This window comes from Glycine soja, chromosome 19 (assembly GCF_004193775.1).
Source record: "Glycine soja cultivar W05 chromosome 19, ASM419377v2, whole genome shotgun sequence".
NCBI lineage: Eukaryota > Viridiplantae > Streptophyta > Magnoliopsida > Fabales > Fabaceae > Glycine > Glycine soja.
In genome coordinates, this window is record NC_041020.1 from 1,792,136 (window position 1) to 1,814,969 (window position 22,834).

Below are 22,834 nucleotides of genomic sequence, written 5' to 3' on the forward strand. Positions count from 1 at the left end.
TGTGAACAAGAGGCCAGCAAATTGGATCAATCCAAACAATATAAGTGAAGTACATACTTAATCATTTAGAAGAAATAAAAATAAAAATAGTTAAAAAAATAAAACAAAATTTGTAGCTGTTTTTAGATTTAGAACATATGCCTCAACAGCAAGACACTTCAATCTTGTGGAGACTGAAATTTTCAGCTTGTTTGACATCAGAGATCAAATGCTGCCTAAACATGGCAATGAAAGCCTCCACCCTCTCATTCAATTCCTCCTTGGACAGCACTGGAACCTGCTCTTCCTCCTCCTCTTCCTCTTCCTCATCCTCTTCTTTTTCATTCTCAACATGAACATAAGTACTACTACTAGTACTACTACAACATTGTTTTGTGTAGCAATCTTTTCCTTCCTCAGTTTCTCGAGACCTCTTTTTCTCTAATTTATTATTGTCACTTTTCACTTCTTCAACACTGATTTCACTTCCTGAACTGTGATCCTCCAGCTTGGCTGGCCTCATAGACATGAATAAAATGGCTAACAAAATGACATTGAGGATGAGGAAAACCCAAGCACGCCATTGCTCAACTAGAAAGTGCTTTAGACACACCATCAGAAGAAATGTACCTGCTGTGAACACTATAGTGTGCATGCTATCCTCCTTGTGCTCTTCCTCCTTGGTAATAATCTCTCTCTTCATCTCCATATTTTGAACCTTGTTGGTGTTGTTGGTTTGAAACTTTGGGTTGAGTTATTAGTTAGAGTTAGACCTTGCTATATATCACTAAGAGAAAGTGGCTATTGTGATTTGTGAAAGAGGGAAATGATACACTTGTAGGTGATGTGGGGGACTGCATAAACCACAATGAAGGGTAAAGTTGTATTTGTTGTGATGATGAGAGGTTAGATCACAGCAAGATGTGAAATGGTGTAAGGTGCTGAGGAGACAAGCAAACACATACGTACAAAGGACTGCTTCTACTTTGCCACTATGTTGCTAAGGTCCATCTGTGGATGATGATAAATATTCATATGCTGATTCCTTCTTAGAATTTTTAGCTTTGTAAGTTAGTGTGTGTCTCGGATTGGCGTGCACACCAAATCATGGATATAGCCACTACCCTTAAAGGAGTGATAGGCTCGTGACACTGCCACAGTGGTGTGCTACTCCTACTCCTTAATTCAAAGTTCAATGGCCTTGGGTCCATCTGCTTTCATACTCCTGCAAATTTTGTTCCTCTATTTTGTTTTATTGCGAATTTGATTTCTTCACTGTTTAAATCGTCAATTTTAGTACATATGATAGCTTTAATATTCAATATTTAACACAAATATTGACATAGCATGGTCACATCAATACTGACGGGATACTCTCTTAAACAATCACGTTATTAGATGTGTTAATTTAAAGGATGAATCCAAATTGTAAAATTAAAATAGTAAAGATCAAATTTGATATAAGAAAATGAAAAGACTAGATTCATGAAATTGAAAAAAATGAAGGGAACTAAAGTTACAAATAACCGAAGTTGAAAACAGGTTTTCACTTTTCCACTTCAAGTTTTTCTTTAGTTTGTGCTTGTTTTTGAAACAAAATTAGCGGGGTAAAATGGGCACACAATGATGTGGAAGTAACGCAAGGAAAAAGCACATAGAGAAGTGGGGGAGTGGAATCTCTCTCTATCTCTCCCTAGCCAAAATTGAATAACATGCTGCAAGCCTTTTGGGAGAATAGGAGATTAAAGAGGCATGGGAGTTACTGGTTGAAAGACAAAAAGGGTTCAAAACGTGATAGACCCGAAGCACGCTTGATATGCACATGTAACACAGAGTGTCCCCACTTGTCCAATGATGTAAGCTCTTAACCTTGTATATGTTTCTTCCTTTTTAGCTGGTCCTGCCAAAAGTGGCCAACCATAGTACACGGTTAGATTCGTGGGTCTGCAATATAGGCCCCTTCTAGTGGGCTTTGGAGTATGTGGTTATATGGTGTGAATGGAAAAATATATATGGGATTTGCTATTGGTCCATACAACCTTTGCTATTGACCCTCACAAATTTTTAAAACCCATGGAAATACTTTTTTACCACTTAATTCAAATCCTACCACCCTTTCCTTTTCTCCTCCCGATCGAATGCAACAGAATCATGATTTCATTGTATTGGGAACACAAAGAATCGTGATTCCATTATAGTATAAAGGGCGCATACAAAATCTAAAACGTTGAAATCGTGATTTTGTTGTAGTACAAGGGGTGTATGTAAAATCTTCAAGGGAAACGTTGTAGATTTTGTATGCAAAAACATATTTCCATGGTTGATTTTGTACACAGAAACATGTTTTCATTTTACATTTTGTACAAACTTCCTATAAAACATCGGAAATACAGTTTTGTTGTAGTACGTACAAAATTCACAACAAAAATGTATTGCCGTTATAATACATGAGGTGCGTACAAAATCTACAATGACATGTTTTTGTTGTAGACTTTGTACGCAAAAACACATTTTTGTTGATTTTGTACGCGGAAATGCGTTTCCGTTTTACAATTTGTATGAACTTCCTATACAATAACGAAAATACATTTCGATTGTAGTATGTACAAAATCTACACAATAGAGAGCAATGCAAGGGGTGCATACAAAATCAACAACAGAAACATGTTTTTGAGTACAAAATCTACAACGGAAACACATTTTTGTTGTAGATTTTGTTCGCACCCCCTGTACTATATCAGGAACAAGTTTTCGTTGTAGATTTTGTAATGTGTTTCCATGCAAAGGGCATTTTCGAAAGAAAAAAAAAGTTCCAGCCACTTGGTAGGGACCATTAACAATGGTATTGGGACTAATAGTAACTCCTAAAATACATTTGTTGTTTATGTTGTTAAAGGATTCATGGTGTTTAAGTGTCATACATTGATCCTAATATGACCATGCATCATCACTTTAGTGAGAGCGACAATACTTTTTAGAGATTTAGAAGTTAATGTAATCAACTATTAAATAAACTTTTATCTTAGTCAAGAGAGTCTAGCTCAGTTAATTGAGTAAGGCGTGTAAGTTATTATAAACTCCTGATATTGTCTTCAATGCTCACAAATAAAAATAAATAAACCCATATATAAAACGGATCAATTAAATATAATAATGTAGAAGCATATATGCTATGAAGTTTTAATGATGCCAAATATAAGCGCTTCTCAAGTTTAATCCAAGTCAAGAACTCAGAAATTCAAGACAAATGATGAACTTAGTCCTTAGAATCTTAGAAAGCATTCCTTAATTGATGATGCACAGGTTTGGCCAAAGGATATTATACAAAAGGATTTTGTGATTTCAAATATATGGTATTTTCTCTCTGGTAATCGATTATCAGAGGACGTAATCGATTACCAGTGATCAAATTCATTTCTAAAACAAATTTGCAAATTTTGAATTTAAAGCCTGTAATCGATTACACAAGGCATGTAATCGATTACCATAAGTTTTAAACATTTTATAACAACCTTTAGAAATTTGAATTTAAATTTTAAAGCCTGTAACAGACATGAAAATTCAAATTTCAAGTCTGAAGAGTCACAACTCTTTAGAAACTAACTGTGTAATTGATTACAATAGTTATGTAATTGATTACCAGTAACGAATTTTCGAAAATAACTCCCAAGAGTCACAACTGTTCAATAAGTTTTTGAATGGTCATCAATGACCTATAAATAAATGACTTGGGATACAAAATTCCTTAGAGTTTTTCTGAACAACATTGTTTTATCCTCTCAAAACAAAATTGTCTTATAACTCTCAAAATATTTGTAACATCCCAATTTTTGTAATCTAGATTAAAAAGGATTGTATTTTTTAAATAAATAAAGTTTTAGAAAAATGATGAGATTTTATAAATAAATAAATAAGGAGATATAATTATCAATTAAAATAATGATTTGAGAGAAAATAAAAAGGGTATTTTATTTATTTGTTTGATAGAGAATAAAATAGTTTATTTTTATAAAATAATAAATAAATAGAGTAAAACTAGCTATAAATAGTGTTAGGTCAGTTTTCACACTGATGCTGTCTCTCATTTCCCTCATTTTCATTTTTTCCTTCTCCTCTCAAAACTCTTACTTTTTTCCCGCAGCCCACCAAACCTGTCTCAGAAAAATGACGATCTTGGACTCATTCACCGTTGGATCGTCGTGAAATTTGAGCACCACGTTAGCAACCCAATTCCGAGAATTCTCACCGTTGGGAATTTCGATATCACGTTTGAGCTAAGAGAAATACCCCTCGCATTGTAGCATTTTTCTTTCCCACAGAAACCCAGAGCTATCTTGGTAAAACTACGATCCCGGTTTCGTTAACCGTTGGATTGTTGTAAAATTTTGATATGTTGTTCGAAATTCAGTTGCACACGCTTTGACCGTTGGGATTTGCGAAATAATGTTCGTGGAGGGAGAAAAAGGAATCGCATGAAGATAGTCCAAATGGAGGCTTTAATCCTTTCTCCGTTTCTCTCACGTTTGGGAACTCTATCGGAGCAGTCGGAGGAAAAACTGGAGGAATCTTAGGGAACCGTTAGAGACGACGCTATCGCTGTGGGAAGACACGTGAGTCCGCTTAGAGGTAAGGGATGAGTTATTCACAGTTGGGGATTAGTGAGAACATGTGTAGGAATCCTTAGAGAATTAAATTGGGGTTTTATTTTGGGATGTTTGTTAAATTGCAATTCTTCCTTTATGATTATAAATAAAATATTGATGTCCTAATAAAAATTGCTTGATAAATTGTGCTCTTGATATTTGTATATTTCGACCTATGATTTTGATATAATTGTGTAATATTATTTGAGGGATTTTAGTCCTCATGTTGTGATAGTCTTTTATATAAATTGTTATATTGAGGATATAAAATGATGATTGAAATTGTAAGTATGTGATGAATTGTAGAATAATATGTTGCTTTGAGATTATAATATTGTTATTGAGATTGAGTATAAATGTAAAGTTGAACATGTATTAATTTGTGAGATACGTGTAAACATGTGATGGTGGATTGTGACACTATGAGATGTGCAATTATGAATGAGTTCTAGTTATGGATAAGTGTGTAGTTAAAACTTGATGTGAAATTACTTGTGTTGTAAGCTATGAATTGTACAATAACCCGACCAGCGTTATCTTGAGAAAAACGTTGATGCGCAGTGTTAAAGAGAAAATGTAGGTTTCCTATTTAGGAACCAGTGTTAAATCGTAGCACAATTGTGTTGAACGTGTTTAAAACACGAGTGTAAGGTCGTGGGTATTGTATAATTCATGAGCAGTATCTGCATCCAAAAATTATTTTAGGGGTTGGACCTGAATTAGGAGGGAGAGGCCCTGACGGACTCTTCGGAGTGTAGGCCTTGGGGGTCACTGGGTTTGAGTGTTCCTTTAAGCCTATGTTGATCCCATATGGTTGGAGCATTCTCGCAAAACATCGTGACCCTGACTGGTCTCCCTATGATCTTACTTAGTGAGAGTGACCTGACAAACTCATGGTGTGGTGTGTCTTGTTATGTACTCCTAAGCGCCCCAGGGTGGTTTTTCACTGACATGGTACCACATTGCATATAGGATTGAGTCTTAGCATAATTGTTGCATATGCTTGCTAATTGATGTGTTATTATATCTTGATCGAAGTGTGCGATTCTTGTGTAATGTGATTGATGATTGAAAAGTGAACTTTGAATGACGAAGTGGTGAAGTTACGTGAGCTATGTTTAAGCAAGTGGTATCTCATTTATGTAATATGTATATTTAATTGTCTTGTTTCTCTATTAGCTAGGAATGTGATAACTCACTCCCTGTGTGTTGTTTTGTTTGGATCTTGTGATGATCTTGAACTTGTGTTCGGGGGAGCAGATGAATAGGTGGATGACTATGAAGAACCTCATGTTAGAGGACACGGGAACACAACGCTCTGATAGGATGTAACATTAGGATATAGGTTCTATATTAATTGTATGAAGCTTAGGCGACCTTGTTTGAGTCGAGAATACTTTATTATTTATTTGGACAAGTTTGAATATGATGTAGAAGAAAATGAATGTGAGCCTTTTTCCCCTTTGAAAGACTTGTAAAAAAAATGTTTTAAAAATACTTTTAATTAATATTTGAATTTTTTTTCCTTATTAGTATATATGTGAGGGGTAGAGGGTGTCACAATATTCCTTGGTCAAAACACTTGCAAATTCAACAAGGAATCTTGATTGATCTTCAATTGTAATATTCTTCTCTTAAAGAGAGAATTCTTCTTCTTCTTATTCTAAGAGATCTGTTTAAGAGACCGAGGGTCTCTTAAAATTGTAAGGTTATCTGAACACAAGGGAAGGGTTGTCCCTGTGTGGTTCAGACTTTGTAAAAAGTTTTTTACATGATAGTGGAAATCTGAAGCGGATTACTTGGGGACTGGACATAGGCACAAGGCGTGGCCCAACCAATATAAAAACTGAGTTTGCATTCTCTCTTCCCTTAAACTTTTTTTATTTATTGCAGTTTATATTTCACTTTAAAGAAGTTTATTTTGAATTGTTCCTGAAATAATTTATAATTAGGGTTTCATTATTAATTAAAAAGAGAGTTAAATTTTAAATTGGGGATAATTTCGTATCTTAATTCAATCTCTCTTCTTAAGATACTGAGGCCACTTGTTTAACAAGTGGTATCAAAGCTTCATTCTTGTATAAAGTTTATAAGCTTCAAGAATAATGGTTTCATCAAACTATTTATTTTTCGAAGGGAATTCTATAAATAGGCCTCCCATTTTTAATGGCATGGGTTACCATCATTGGAAAACCCGCATGCAAATATTTATAGAGGCTATAGATCTGAATATCCAGGAAGCCATAGAGATTGGGCCTTACATTTCCTTCTATGGTGGCAGGAAATACAACTATAGAAAAGCCTAGGGAAGAATGGAGTGAAAAGGAAAAGAAATTAGTTCAATACAACTTAAAAGCAAAAAATATAATTACATCTGCTCTAGGGATGGATGAGTACTTTAGGGTATCAAGTTGTAAAAGTGCAAAAGATATGTGGGATACCCTACAGGTAACACATGAAGGTACAATAGATGTAAAAAGATCTAGGATAAACACATTGGCTCATGAATATGAATTATTTAGAATGAATCCAAATGAAAGCATACATGATATGCAAAAAAGGTTCACACACATAATTAATCATCTTGCATCTCTAGGAAAAATATTTCCAAATGAAAATCTTATCAATAAAGTTTTGAGATGCTTAAGCAGGGAATGGCAACCCAAGGTAACAACCATTATTGAATCACGAGATCTATCTAACATGTCTCTTGCTACTTTGTTTGGAAAGTTACAGGAACATGAAATGGAATTGATGAGATTAAATCAACATAAGAAGAATGATAAGAAAAAGAAAGGAATTGCTCTTAAAGCTTCATCATCAACCCAAGAAGGAAGTGATAAGGAGGATTCAATTGAAATAGATGAAGATGATGATCTTAGTCTATTTGTAAAAAGATTCAACAAATTTTTTAAAGTAAGAGGGAATCAAAGAAGATCAAATTTTAAATCAAAGAAAAAGGCAGAAAATTCATCCTCTACTCCAAGATGTTATGAATGTAATCAACCTGGGCATCTGTGGGTTGATTGTCCAATGTTCAAGAAAAGAATAGAGAAATCTGAAAAGAAAGGCTTCAATGAAAAGAAGGCTAAGAAGGCCTACATTACATGGGATGACAATGATATGGACTCTTCTGAGGAATCAGAGAACGAAGTTGTAAACTTGAGTCTAATGGCTAAGAACTATGAAAGTGATGAAGAGGTATCATTGAAGAAGAGTTGGTACACAGATAACGGATGCTCTAAATATATGACGGGAGATGCATCAAAGTTCACTCATATCTCTCCCAAGAAAAGCGGACATGTGACTTATGGTGACAACAATAAAGGTAGAATTCTTGGAGTTGGAAAAATAGATATACTAGATGAGATTTCAGAATCATTAGAAGACATGCATATTCATGGAGAAGATCACAAAGGAAAAGGAAATGGAAATAATGAAAATTCTCAAATTGATGAAATCAAAACAAATGATGATCTTCCAAGAGAATGGAGAGCTTCTAGATATCATCCTCTTGACAACATCATTGGTGATATATCAAAAAGGGTAACCACTAGACATTCTCTTAAAGATATGTGCAACAATATGGCTTTTGTTTCTATGATTGAACCTAAGAATTTGAAAGAAGCCATAATTGATTAACATTGGATAATAGCTATGCAGGAAGAGTTAAACCAATTTGAAAGAAACAATGTTTGAGAGTTAGTTGAGAAACCTGAAAATTACCCAGTTATTGGAACAAAATGGGTATTTAGAAACAAGTTAGATGAAAATGGCATAATTATTAGAAATAAGGCTAGGTTAATAGCCAAAGGATACAATTAGGAAGAGGGGATAGACTATGAGGAAACATATGCTCCTGTTGCTAGATTAGAAGCCATAAGAATGTTATTAGCCTATGCATCCATTATGGATTTTAAACTTTATCAAATGGAAGTGAAGAGTGTCTTTTTGAATGGCTTTATCCAAGAGGAAGTATATGTAGATCAACCCCTTGGTTTTGAAAACTCAAATAAGCCTAATCATGTTTTTAAATTAAAAAAGGGTTTTATATGGCTTAAAGCAAGCCCCTAGGGCTTGGTATGAGCGTATGAGTAAGTTCCTTTTAAAAAATGATTTCTCTAGAGGTAAAGTATATACTACTTTTTTCATTAAAAAGAAGTTAGATGATATTTTATTAGTTCAAATCTATGTTAATGACATTATTTTTGGATCCACTAATGAGTCTCTATTCAAAGAATTCTCTCAAGACATGCAAAGTGAATTTGAAATATCTATGATGGGTGAATTAAATTTCTTTCTTGGGTTGCAAACCAAGAATGAAATATTTGTCAATCAATCAAAGTATTGCAAGGAATTGATTCACAGATTTGGGATGGAGAATGCTAAGCATATGGCTACACCAATGAGTACTGCTTGCTATTTGGATAAAGATGAAACCGATCAGTCAATAGACATTAAGCAATATCGAGGTATGATCGGATCACTTCTTTATTTATCTGCTAGCAGACCAGATATTATGTTTAGTGTGTGTATGTGTGCTAGATTTCAATCAAATCCCAAACAATCACATCTTAGTGTCGTTAAGAGAATTATAAGATATTTGTTAGGCACTATGAATATAGGTTTATGGTATCCTAAAAATTCCACATGCAATTTAATAGGATATTCTGATTCTGACTTTGTTGATTCTAAAACTGATAGAAAGAGCACCAGTGGAACTTTTCATTTCATTGGATCTGCTCTAGTTTCTTAGCATAGCAAGAAACAGAATAGTGTTGTTTTATCTACTACAAAAGCAAAATACATTTCTGCTAGCAGTTGTTGTGCCTAAATTCTTTGGACGAAGCAACAACTTTCTGATTATGGAATATTACTTGATCATATTCCTATAAGATGTAATAACACAAATGCTATAAATCTATCTAAGAACCCTGTTCAGCACTCAAGAACCAAACACATAGAAATAAGACATCATTTCTTGAGAGATCATGTTCAAAAGAGAGATTATGTTCTAGAATTTGTTGATACAAAGAATCAGTTAGCTGATATCTTTACAAAACCTCTCCCTAAAGAAACATTCTTTGTTATTAGGAGAGAATTAGGTCTTTTAGATATCAATGATCTAGACAATAGGTAACTCAAATTGAGTTTTATCCTTCTTATGATCAATAGATTGTCTATGAGTCTAGCTGCTTGTGTTATTAATATTTATATTAACTAATGTTTATCATATAATAATTATCCTTCATTACCTTTGTTTGAATTTTATTTTATATGAATAGAATTTATTGTGTATAGTTAAGTAATTATTAAATTGATTAGATTTGTTTGTGATTGATGATTGATGGTTGAATGTGTTTGATTGTGATTGTAATTGAATGTGTTTGATTGTGCTTGTTGATTAGAATGCATTTGATTATGGTTGATTATCATAATTAGGTGTGTATTAGACTTAGAAATAGTTAGCTTTAAGTGAAAAAATCTTGTTTAAGGGTCTGGTAATCGATTATCATTCCCTGTAATCAATTACATTAGAATAGCAAGGTTGTAATCGATTACAGAAGCATGTAATCGATTACCAGTAGGCACCATTAGTTACAAGTTACTCCTGTAATCGATTACAATGGCTTGTAATCGATTACAAGGCATCCCTGTCTATAAATATCTGTATTTTCGCAGAACCCTTATCCCCCATTCTCGTGTGACAGTGCCCCTTGCTCCCAAATCTTCGTATCTGATTCATTTCTTAACCAAATCACTTCAAACAAAGCCCAATCTTCATCATTTTCAATTCTCTTTCAAACCCACCGATCAAAATCCGCTGCAACATTTTCAAATGGCAGAATCATCAAAGAAGTGAAAAGGATCTTCCTCCACCACCACCGCTGCTGGCCACCGTCGCCAAGGAACCTCTGGAAACCCACCCGCACCAGTTCCTCCTTCTCTTTCATCTCCTAGATCATCCACATTGTTTTCCTCGGATGATCAACGTCAAAGGTACTACTCTCAATTCTGTAATAGAGTCATTCTAGACCCTAAGTACCTTGACCTTGAATTCTTTGATGGAGAAACATTTTATTGTTACCAAGTGTTTCAAAATTCTGGTTTGATTGATTTCATGTCTCTGAAACTGCCTTACTTTCCTGAATTAGTTAAGGTTTTCTATAATAATTTGAAAATTCAGAATGGTATTCTTTACTCTGAGGTGCAAAATATTCCCAGTGTTATTGATCAGTCCTTATTCTTTTCCTTGACTAAATTGCCCAGTCAAGGTGTTCCTTTTGAGGGCACCCTTGTTGATGACTAGAAATTTGATTATTCTAGTCATGATGCTCGTCGCATGGTCTGCAATGACCTGGCTGACATGACTGGCAGATTACTTGCTGGGTCATTAACTTTTGATTGTCGCATCATGCATTATATCATTGTTCGTATTTTGCTTCCTCGGTCTTCAAACCTTGCTCAAGCCTCTGAGGAGGATTTGATTATGATGTGGGTCTTTCAAACTATTCGTCAGATCGACTGGGCCCATTTAGTTCAGTATCGGATGCATAAGGCATTACGGGCCAATGCACCTCTGCCTTATCCCCACCTTATTACTCTTTTTCTTCATCATTTCAACGTTCCTTTGAATGATGAACCATTTGTCAAGGTCAAAAGGTCTTTCTCTATTGGTGCTGGTGCGATTACCTCCTTTGATTACCAAAAGGATGATGATAGTCAGTGGGTCCGCAAATAGGACTTGCCACCGCCTATTTCCAACGAACGTACCCCATCTCCTCCACCACAAAGGGCTAATTCTACTTCTCTTTTGACTGAAGTACTCACAGATCTCCGCGACCTTCGAGCTTTTCTGGGTGAACGCTTCAATGCCATGGACACCAGGATTACTAGGCTTGAAGATGATATGAGCTTCATCGGGCGTAGTTTCGCTCCCTCGGCCGACTCTTAGTTATCTTTCTTCTATTTTATTTCCTTCGACTTTATGGTTATTTCTTTCGCCTTGTATTTTGGCTTTTATTGCTTAGTACTTTTGTTATGATTGTCTTGGATATTTACCATTCTGTTTTGGTTTGTGTTTGGTTATTTTAGACTGTGTTTTGGATGATTAAGACTTGTTTGGTTTATTTTATGGATTGAATCAGTTTATGGTTATGTTGTGCTCTGATTTTGATGTAGCTTTAGTTCTTTTCTCCAGACGGTTTTGGCTGTTTGATGTTGCCAAAGGGGGAGAGAACTTAAGGGGTAGAATTTATCATGAACTTAGGCATAAATTCTAATCTTAAGGGGGAGTAAGGGTTGTGAGCACGTGTTATCAATTGTATATCATTTATCTTGATTTCAGATTATTATCATCATCAAAAAGGAGGAGATTGTAGAAGCATATATGCTATGAAGTTTTGATGATGTCAAAGATAAGCGCTTCTCAAGTTTAATCCAAGTCAAGAATTCAGAAATTCAAGACAAATGATGAACTTAGTCCCTAGAATCTTAGAAAACATTCCTTAACTGATGATGCACAGGTTTGGCCAAAGGATATTTTACAAAACCATTTTGTGATTTCAAATATATGGTATTTTCTCTTTGGTAATCGATTACCAGAGGACTAATCAATTACTAGTGGCCAAATTCATTTCTAAAACAAATTTGCAAATTTTGAATTTAAAGCCTGTAATCGATTGCACAAGGCATGTAATCGATTACCAGAAGTTTTAAATGTTTTATAACAGCCTTTAGAAATTTGAATTTAAATTTTAAAGCATGTAACAGACATGAAAATTCAAATTTCAAGTCTGAAGAGTCACAACTCTTCAGAAACTAACTGTGTAATCGATTACAACAGTTATGTAATCGATTACCAGTAAGGAATTTTCGAAAATAACTCCCAAGAGTCACAACTGTTCAAGAAGTTTTTGAATGGTCATCAATGACCTATAATATAAGTGACTTGGGACACGAAATTCTTTAGAGTTTTTCTGAACAACATTGTCTTATCCTCTCAAAACAAAATTGTCTTATAACTCTCAAAATATTCCTTGGCCAAAACACTTGCAAATTCAACAAGAAATCTTGATTGATCTTTAATTGTAATATCCTTCTCTTAAAGAAAGAATTCTTCTTCTTATTATTCTAAGAGATCTGTTTAAGAGACCGTGGGTCTCTTAAAATTATAAGGTTATCTGAACACAAGGAAAGAGTTGTCTCTGTGCGGTTCAGACTTTGTAAAAAGTTTTTTACAAGATAGTGAAAATCTAAAGCGGGTTGCTTGGAAACTGGACGTAAGCTCAGGGCGTGGCCGAACCAGTATAAAAACTGAGTTTGCATTCTCTCTTCCCTTAAACTTCTTTTATTTATTGCAGTTTATATTTCACTTTAAAGAAGTTTATTTTGAATTGTTCTTGAAATAATTCATAATTAGGGTTTCATTATTAATTAAAAAGAGAGTTAAATTTTAAATTGGAGATAGTTTGGTATCTTAATTCAACCCCCTTCTTAAGATACTGAGACCACTTGTTTAATAAATAATATATGTTATTTAAATTTGAACCTTTTAATGCATATTTGGTTTTTACTTTAGAGGCCTAAAAGTATGTTTAAAAAATAAAACTAAAAAAGCATCTTGTTAAGATTTTCAGGTAGTCGGATTTTAAACTTAGTTTTGTTGTAATTTTGCTTTGAAACTCAGTTTGAAATAGAAGCAGAGGAGAGTTACTTTTGCAAACTGAATCTGCAAAATGAATTTTATCCAAACTTAGATTTCCAAATTGTAATCCAAACATAGCCTTAATCTACCGTTCGCGTTGACTTGAACCTAGAGATGCTTAGTTCATCTAAACACAAGTTTGTATAGTTTCACTCATTTTACTGCAGGTTAGATACATGTTTGGATTAAAATTGAGAGAGCACAAAAAAATATTTTCTTTTAGAAGCAACAATTTTTTTTCTTTCTTCATTTAGTGCATTGAAATTCATTATTGTGCAGTAGAATTTGTAAAATTACTTTCTAAAGTTTAATCCAAACATAGCCTAAACGAGTAAGTGTAGATCATAGTTTCATGGAGTATTTTTTTACACAAAAATACTAAACCTATAAGATTTTCTTGCCAATAACTTAATCGAACCAACGTGCCTTCACCATTGGGGGCTTTACTCCCACTGGCCACAACTGTATTCGGTCTTCAACAGAAATGCTGTTAAAAGTGATTTGAAAATAAATTTTACAAAAGTTTAAAATGTTAAACTCTGAAAATAGTTAAGGAATCAAGGAAAAAGGAAATTATCAAGATAAGGATTTAAACTAATTGCGAGACTAATTTATGAAACACATTTTCAAATAAGAGAAGAAAATATTGAAAGCGTTTAGTTAAGCCATAAGAAGAGTAAGATTAAATATTGTATTGGTTGATATTGGTACAAAAGTGAAAACTCTGATTCCATTTCTGGAATACAAGATGATCTGAATAATCAACCTGTACCAAGCTTCATTTTTTTGTCTTACTTCAAAGTTTAAGAATATTAGATTACAAAAAAATATACAACTTTATCTAAATACTCAGATTAAGCTTTCCAATTCTAACAAATCCCAAGCTTCAACAGCTCCCAAGTTCAATCACAAGCATAGTGATCTTGAGAAGCAGACTTAAAATGAGACAATTATAATCAGTATAAGTTCTTATCTGCCAGCAATAATAAGAATTTTCTTCATATAAAGTTTATAATTTATAATAGAGATTATAAAATAATAATAATAACAACAAAGATCCTATAAACATATCCATCAGCTATCAAGGTTTGCCATCAACATGTCATGACTCAAGTGTTAAGCACTTAAGAGACCTTGGCAATAGGGCCTTTGAGCCTGCACTGCAGAAACAGCATTTTTTTTCCTATTTTGATAGAAATGCAGAAATAATTATTTAAAAAAAAACTTGGGTTCCTAGCTGTTAACAAAAACATTTTTGATATGCTCAGAGACTAAATACCACCTTCAAAATGTTATTTGCTTCAAAGGCCTCCTATAGTTGAATCCTCAAGCCTTAAGCATCCATATTGATATCAGTACCTTTTTGCAGACAAAGACATAAGCTGCATAAAGAAAATGAATAAATCAGACTGGAGCTCAAATACTGATTTTCTTTCTAAGAAAGCAACAATTGCAAGCATTCATTAAATTTCTATATCTATAGCAAGCAATTTTCTATTACAATCTTATTTTAAAGAAAGCATTTCAAGATTCATGTCTATTAAATCTGATATATATATATATATATATATATATATATATATGAAGGGTTATCTGATAGTTTGTTGTGGATCATGAAGGCCTAGGATTAACATAATTTTCTAGCCTTTAAATGAGGAAGGCTAGAAAATTATGTTAATCCTAGGCCCTCATGATCCACAACAAACTATTAGATAACCCCTTCATTTTGATTTAGCCAAAAATTGGATATGAATTAAGTGTTATATACTAACACTTAACTCATATCCAATTATCTATGCTTGTGCTCCTAATTCAAGCAGCATAAGATCTCAGGAAGAGTTATTATATGCATAAGAATTGGACAGACCTGATGAACAACCTGATCCAGGCACTGATTATCTGGAGAAGTTTCCTCTATCATGCTAGATTTTGGAGTTCTATTGCACAATTTTGTTTGTCTTCCACCCTCCTCTCCACTGTACGCTTCTCAGAATCAATGTTTTGGTCTGCGTTTCCCAAGGATTCTTTTTTTCGCTTCCTTTGGAATGTGTACTTCAGAGGCCTACTGTCATTTACTTGACTGGCAGATCTATCATTTTTTTCAAAAGCTTTTGCATCTTCCAAATCAGTATCTGTAGATGGAAAATCAAAACCCTCAACTTTCATATCAGAACTTGGACCTGTTAGATTCTGCGCAGCATTTTCTTCTAAATTTAATAACTCGCTATCCTTCTCAATTGCCTTCTCCACAAGCTCAAATTTATTTACAGCCTGGATACTTTCTGTAACACCAATGGTCCTATGCACAGGTTCTACATCAGTCAAAGGTGGCAATGACTTCATCTTTGCACCAGATTCATCTTCACAACATTTTTCATTATTACAGACAGATGAGCACTGCTTAAGAAAAAATGATGGTTTACAACTCCTGAAAGCAAAAGATTTCATTCCCAAATGTCTATGTCTTCTCCTCTTGCTTTTCCATTTGCTAATGGCACCAAGCTTGATAGAAGGTAGAAAGCACACACCTTTGCTGGATTTACAGTTGTCGTTTAAATGAATTTTACAAGAAGAAAGAAAGCGAGACCAGTAATAGGAATATATCTTCCGTTTTGGTATTTTATGGTGCTTAACGTGCTTCTTAATTTCCATTTTCTCAGTCAATGCACTATATTTTGCAACTTGCCCATTACTATCTTTAGCAATGATCCCGAGTTTTTTACCATAATGTTGATTGTGTACATCTTGCTTGAGCAGCTTTTCATCCAGCAAATTTCCTTCAAGTGCACGGACTCTCTGAGTAAATCCATTTCGGCGAAGTTCAGGTTCCTTGCTTCTCGTGATGATGGAAGCAAAGTCAGAGTTATGACCACAAGAATCCTCCAAATTATAGATGCACAATTGCTCAGTTTGTTGTTTTGAATTACAACACTTATTATCTAAAACGTTCATAGTCAGTGATTTGTTTGCCACATCACAGCTCGTTACACATTCAAGTTCTTTATGAGGAGAGGATATTGAAATCTCAGGTTTTGCACTCTCCTGAAAAGTTACAACTTGCTTTTCATTCTGTCCATTCAAAGGCTGGACCTGGTTATTCCTTGCCGTCTCTAACTCCAGATATACAAGCTTCAACTCTGCCCTTAGATCTGTTACGATATCCTCAGCTTCATTCAATTGAGCTTCAAGCTCATCAATTTTTCTTTGCTGCTCCAATGATGCCTTTTCTGCTTCAGCTGTCTGTAACAAAGAAAACATTAGTTTATGTAAATGTATGGTCTAAAATACCAAAAAAGTAAAAACACATCAAAGTGGGAAATGCAAATACATCAGACAAATCAGAGTAGTATTTCAAATCAAATATCCACGGATTATTTCATCAATGAAAAACCTAACTACAGCAACACCAATAATTCGAGTCATGCAATAAACAAAATTTCCTTCTAAGTATAGATTTTGATACGGTTGTCAGATCACCTGCCTCAATTTTTAGGATGCAGCTTACATATCTATTGGATAACTTCATTTAGTGTCAATTGGTTCTAAACTGAAATCATAGTGTCAATTGGTTTTAAGCTGAAATCTAACATGATATCAGAACCTATAGCCCAGCTCATCTTGGTTCTTGCTTATTCTAGTAGGCTCGCCTGTTCTAGCAAGCATCAGGGGGGGGGGGGGTATTGGGAAGTCTCATATCACCTGCCTCAATTCTCGAGGAACAACTTATATATTATATTTGTTGGACAACTTCGCTTAGTACCAATTGGTTTTAAGTTGAAATTTAACAAAGGTTTGATTGTTGTTGTTCTTGTATAGATTCTAACGGGAATAACATAGTTTCTTGTCCTGATTGACTACCCAAGATTGTAGAGAAATGCATACCCTCACTTTTCCAATCATTTGAATTTTTAGGACTTTAGTTATTTGGGAAATGCCAATAAATGATAGTATCTATAAACATAGTGCAACTATGTAAGCATACTTATAAATATGTTCATTCCATACATAACATGTAGTTCAAGTTACAAACCAGTAAAGATATGTAACCTGAAGCTGGACATATCTCACTGGACAAGCAGAGAAATAAAGATTTTTATGACTTTCAAATACAAAAGGAGAAACAAGAAAAGCCAACAGAGTTTATTAGGTTATGAGTTTGCTCAAACTTCATTAAAACTATTATCCAAATGGAAATGGGAGATCATTACCTATAAAATTTAGTTTTCGTAGATATTTTACTTATTTTTTACTAATATCTTCCACTCAGATTTAACCTAAACCAACCTATTAAAATTCCCCTCCCTGCTCCCCAGCCACACACACTCACTAAAAATGTGTCTACGTCTTTCTAGAGTGCTTATTACATTAAGAAATTTCTGGTGAAACACCATTGACTTGCCAAAGAAAAATGGTGATTAGAAAATAATACATGCTTTGCTTTTTCTGGATTTGAAATTGATTACAAGGTAAATTAATAAAATAAAAAAGGTGAAGGTTGCGCCTATTAGCAGTAGCACAAGAAATGGATAAGGTGGGAAGCAAAATCCTGTAGGAGGAAGAACACAAGTAGAGGATAAGAGGTTAATACTGAGATGGATCAGCTATATTCGTGTATATATATATAGAATCGTAAATATATATCATAGTTATCCGAATCTTACGATTCACGATTTGAATCTTATAATTCGATACATTTTGACTACTTACCGATATGTATCCTAAGAGGAATCTTAAAAGATTTTGTATCTTACGATACATGAATGAATCATGTGAATCTTACAATTACAAGATTTAAGGATTCGTTATTTTTTTAGTTTTCTTTCACAAATTCTCATGAAAATATTGAGAAGTCATATAACTTTAAATTATTAACTGAAAAGGAATTGAAAGAACACTTCTGAACTGATACTATTTGATTACTCCACTTCTTCATTTGTTGCTCACTCATTTAATTACATGTATTCTATTTAGCTATTTAATTGCTTCAATTCCATTCTACTAAAATAAAGGCTTTACAAACTCAGATTTAATAGAATTCATGCATCTCATGCTCGTGGAGTTGTTTTTTAGTTATTGATCATGAATATGTGTTTTTGTTTTTGTTAGTTGCATATGCTATGTTTTAGTATTGATCATGAATCTTATGATACACGATACAATTCAACTCACGATTTAGAAAATGAGCCTTTGATGCACAATTTAAATCCCAGTTCAACTACCATGATATATGTATGTATGACACATTTCCAAACCGTCATTAGAAAACATCAAAGCATCCTACCAGAAACAAAATTAATTCTGACTTTTGAGGATAACAAAAAACAATCTAGTTTGAAGTTTGTCAATTAAAAGACAGAATGATGTACGCAAAAGTAATGCAACCAAGAATTTTGATATAACATATCACTTCATCTGGAAAATGATACACATGTGAATTCCACTTGAACAAATAAGAAAATCCTCATACCAGCACATCACATGTGATCCTAAGGATATTCCCCTTCGGATTCCTAATGAAACTCAAAGCAGGCAGACACTGAAAAATTGAGGGTGGAGTTGGGGATAAAAAAAACCATTACTCAATCACCTTGGGGCTTGTTTAGTTTGCCATCAAATTCACTTTTGCATCAAAAACAATTGATTCTAATAGTAGTTGATGAGTTTGGCTACTCTTGCTTCCTAAATAATTCATTTTATATTATATTGATTATGTGAGAAGTGAATTGTTCTTGATTCTACATCATAAAAAGGAAGTTGAATCAGGATGCAAATCTTGAATCGGAAGGCTCATTTTCTAAATCGTGAATCAATCGTATCGAGAATCAATAAGATTCATGATCAATAATAAAAATAGCAAATGCAACAAACAAAACATATTAAAGCACATATTCATGATCAATAACTAAGAAAAACATAAACATAAATCTAGGAGCATCAGATGAATGAGCTATATTAATTTTGAGTTTGTAAAGCCTTTATTTTAGTAGAGATTGGAACTGAAGCAATTAAATATATAAATAAAGTGAATGCATTAAATGAGTGAAATGAAATAGTGGAGTAGTCAAATAGGATAAGTTTAGAAGTGTTCTCTCAATTCCTTTTCATTTAATAATTTAAACTTATATGACTTTTCAATTTTTTCATGAGAATTGGTGAAAGAAAACTAAAAAAGTAACGAATCCTTGAATCTTGTGAATCATAAGATTTACATGATTCATTAATGTACCATAAGATACAAAGTCTTTTAAGATTCCTCTTAGGATAAATATCGGTAAGTAGTCGAATTGTCTCGAATCATAAGATTTGAATCATGAATCGTGAGATTCTGATAACTGTGCATACAATTGATCCTAGGTGTGTAACCCATAAAGTTTTCAAAAATATACTCATAATTACATTTCAAAAGTGACTCTACTTCACCATTCACATAAAATCAATTCTTATTAGCTAACTTTAAGAACATCATTGTCAAATACAAATCAAACCTTTCAACTTCAATTCAACTAAAATCTAAACTAAGCAGATTCTTAAAACAGAAAAACAAAATTTTACAATCATTACAGTCATCAACAACATTAACCATAAAAACACAAAGGCCATCAAAGAACCATAACAACCACGAGTTGGGATTCAGAATAAAACCTTAGCATCCATCATCTGCTTCAAACGCATTAACATATGAAGAGCCTCTTCTTTGGATGAAGCAAGCTCCTGCTGGAACATAAGAGCTCTCCTTTCCGCCACCATTACCCTACCTGCAGCCTCCTTCACAGTATTCAGAATCACATCCGCATATGCCTTCTTCAAAGCCACCATTTCCTGAACAACCAAACACACCCTTACTAGAAGAACCACAATCATCAAAACTCAATCTCATAAACATAAATACACAAAACACCAAACTTAGATACAATATGAAAGCTACTTTCCATACTCTTCTCCAATCAGAATCATCGGTAACCCATGCGGAAATTCAATACAAAATTACAAACTTCCATTACACAAATTGTCAAAAGTAAAATTTTAATTCTGATTAGAGATCAATGATAAAAACAGTTAAGCTGACATTTAATCTAAACCTTTATCACACAATCATCAAAGTGAAATTTTCATTCTGATCAGAAAACAATACTAAAAACAGTTAAGCTGACATTTTGATACAAACTTTTATCACGCAAATTGTCAAGAGTCAAATTCTAATTCTAATCAGAGAACAAGGCTAAAAACAGTTAAGAAACTGTATCTAAGTTTTGTATATAAATAAAAACCAAAAGAACCAAAAAATCAGAACTAACAATATAGCAGCAGAAAATTCAAATTTTGAGAACATGGGTCAGTTTGAATAACAGCAAACACAACAGAGTCATCGGAGACGGCGCAAACGGTGACGGAGATGGCAATTAGTGACGGTGACGTTAGGTAGTTAGGTTAGTTCTTCTTTTTTTTTCATTTGAGAAGAAAATTTCAAATTTTGAAGAGAACCCAACTTACATGAGAATGTTGTTGTTGCATTGGAGTGAAGAAACGGGAATGAGGGTAGTCGAGAGGTTCCGTTTGTGAAGTGAGAGAAGATTTTCTCTCTCTTCCCTCCATTGCTGCTGCTTGAACAGTGTGAATGATGTTTCTGTTATTTATGGGGGGAGTTATTAACATTTTTTTTCTTTTTTATTTGAATTTTTAATTTATCTTTATTCAATTTCTTTTTGGTATTATTTATTCAAGATTTTTTAATTGAAAGGGAAAAAAATATTTCTATTTGATTATTTTACTTTTTTAGAAAATAATTGACAATTTAGCTAATTGTTTATTTACATTCTATGTTAGTTATTTTTATTTTTATTTTTTATTTTCAAAGTGTCCTTGTTTGAATGTTTAACAAAAAAGTCAAAGTTATTTAAATTTGTTTTTTTGGGTGTTATGTGGAATATTGAAAAAACTTAAGAATAAAATGCAAAAAGAAAAAAAAATATGTACATCGTACTCTTACCTTTCACAAAATAAGAATATTTATAAATATGGTCATATAATTTAATAATGATGAAAAATTGTAATGGCATATCTAACAAATAAGTATTATATCGTAAAAAAAACAAATAAGTATTATATTTCATGAATATATTAAATCAGGTTGAAAACGAATGTTTTGATTTTTAAATTTATTGAATGCAACTTTCTTTTTATGATTTATTCAATGCAAATTTGATAAGAATGGGAAAATTTTAACAATATATATTGGGGAAGGATCAAAGATTTTTATATTTCCTATCCTTGATATTTTTTATGAAATTTGAAATTTACTGATCTAATCGTTAAATTATGTGACATCGTCAAGATTATCATATATCTAAAATTTTAGATAACTTGAATATTTATAAGTATGTAATTTGATATCAAACTTTATTTTTTAATGTGAATGATATTAAACTCAATCAAGATTTACTTATATATAATTATTTATGTAAAGTAAAAAAAATTCCAAAGATTTAGTTTGCATTTATACTGGTATTATCACATATAATACATGCATAAGTCGTTTAAAAAATTAAATTATTAAGTTTTATTATTTCATATTCTGCATGAACAAGCTATTTATTTTTCAACCCCTTCAAATATTATAAATAATATTTATATTTTTTACAAAATTTTATTTATCTGTATTAATTATATTTGAGTGCAGAAAATTTAATATTGTATTTTTTAACAGATAATGTTTTAAATAATATTAAAAAGTTCGTCATGTTGAAGAAAATTTTCTTTATATACTTTTATAATTTCATTATTCTTTACCAATTAAAAATAGTAAAAATCAAATCAAATAAAAATACTAAAACCACACTTTTGGGAACATAGAATTTTTTTAAATTAATTTTTAATTTTCAAATTTAAAAACAATGATAAAAATCAAATTAAATAATTTTTATATATTTTATATTTATTTAGTTTTTACGCAATTCGAAAAAAAACTACTTATTTGAGTTATTTCAAATAATGTAAACATTTTTTTACATTATTAAAATATCGCTAAATATATATTAAAATGCTTTTAAATATTTTTTACCATCAATTATGATCTTACACAAAAATCTATAATTATAATAAGAGAAAATAAAATATACACGATCAGTGTAATCTTTTTACACTTATATTCAATAAATTTTAATCATTTAGTTACATGAATTTAATCATTTTAAATTTTTAAAAAAAGTTAATCAACTCATTATTTTTTTCTTGACACTCTCCTTTGTTATAATTTTCCATCTAAAAATTCTAACCTCATAATTTTTGAGTCATTCTTGAAAACTCTAACCCTTATTTTTTTGTGGTGAATCTCTTTGACTTCCTCATCTCAAAACTCAACCCTCGTTTTTAGGCTTTTCAGGTTTTTATTTTAAATTTAATTTAAATAATAAAATTTGATGTAACCAAATAGAGAAACTTAATTGGCTATTAGTGTTAAAAAAATTACATTGATAGTAGATAACTTTTAAAAAAATCTAAAATAAGT

At 32.5% G+C, this 22,834-nt stretch overlaps 2 protein-coding genes across 3 annotated transcripts; both read right to left on the minus strand.

Annotated features, from left to right (window-relative positions):
• LOC114399747 lies at window positions 1-1,155 on the minus strand. Its single transcript, XM_028361962.1, has one exon. The coding sequence runs from the start codon at window positions 686-688 to the stop codon at window positions 143-145; it is 546 nt and encodes a 181-aa protein (XP_028217763.1). The 5' UTR covers window positions 689-1,155; the 3' UTR covers window positions 1-142.
• A 13,177-nt stretch (window positions 1,156-14,332) lies between these two features.
• Window positions 14,333-20,950, minus strand: LOC114399408. 2 transcript variants are annotated; one of them, XR_003663718.1, is made up of 4 exons: window positions 20,821-20,950; window positions 19,972-20,148; window positions 15,197-16,569; window positions 14,333-14,711 (listed from the first exon to the last, which is right to left on the minus strand). XR_003663718.1 is itself a non-coding variant. In XM_028361590.1 (4 exons), exons 1-3 carry the CDS (start codon window positions 20,920-20,922, stop codon window positions 15,247-15,249), a joined length of 1,602 nt encoding a protein of 533 aa, XP_028217391.1. In that variant the 5' UTR covers window positions 20,923-20,950; the 3' UTR covers window positions 14,333-14,711; window positions 15,209-15,246. The 2 variants fall into 2 exon arrangements, 1 of the variants encoding a protein (XP_028217391.1); XM_028361590.1 differs by having other exon boundaries at window positions 15,209-16,569.
• Between the last annotated feature and the right edge of the window lie 1,884 nt (window positions 20,951-22,834).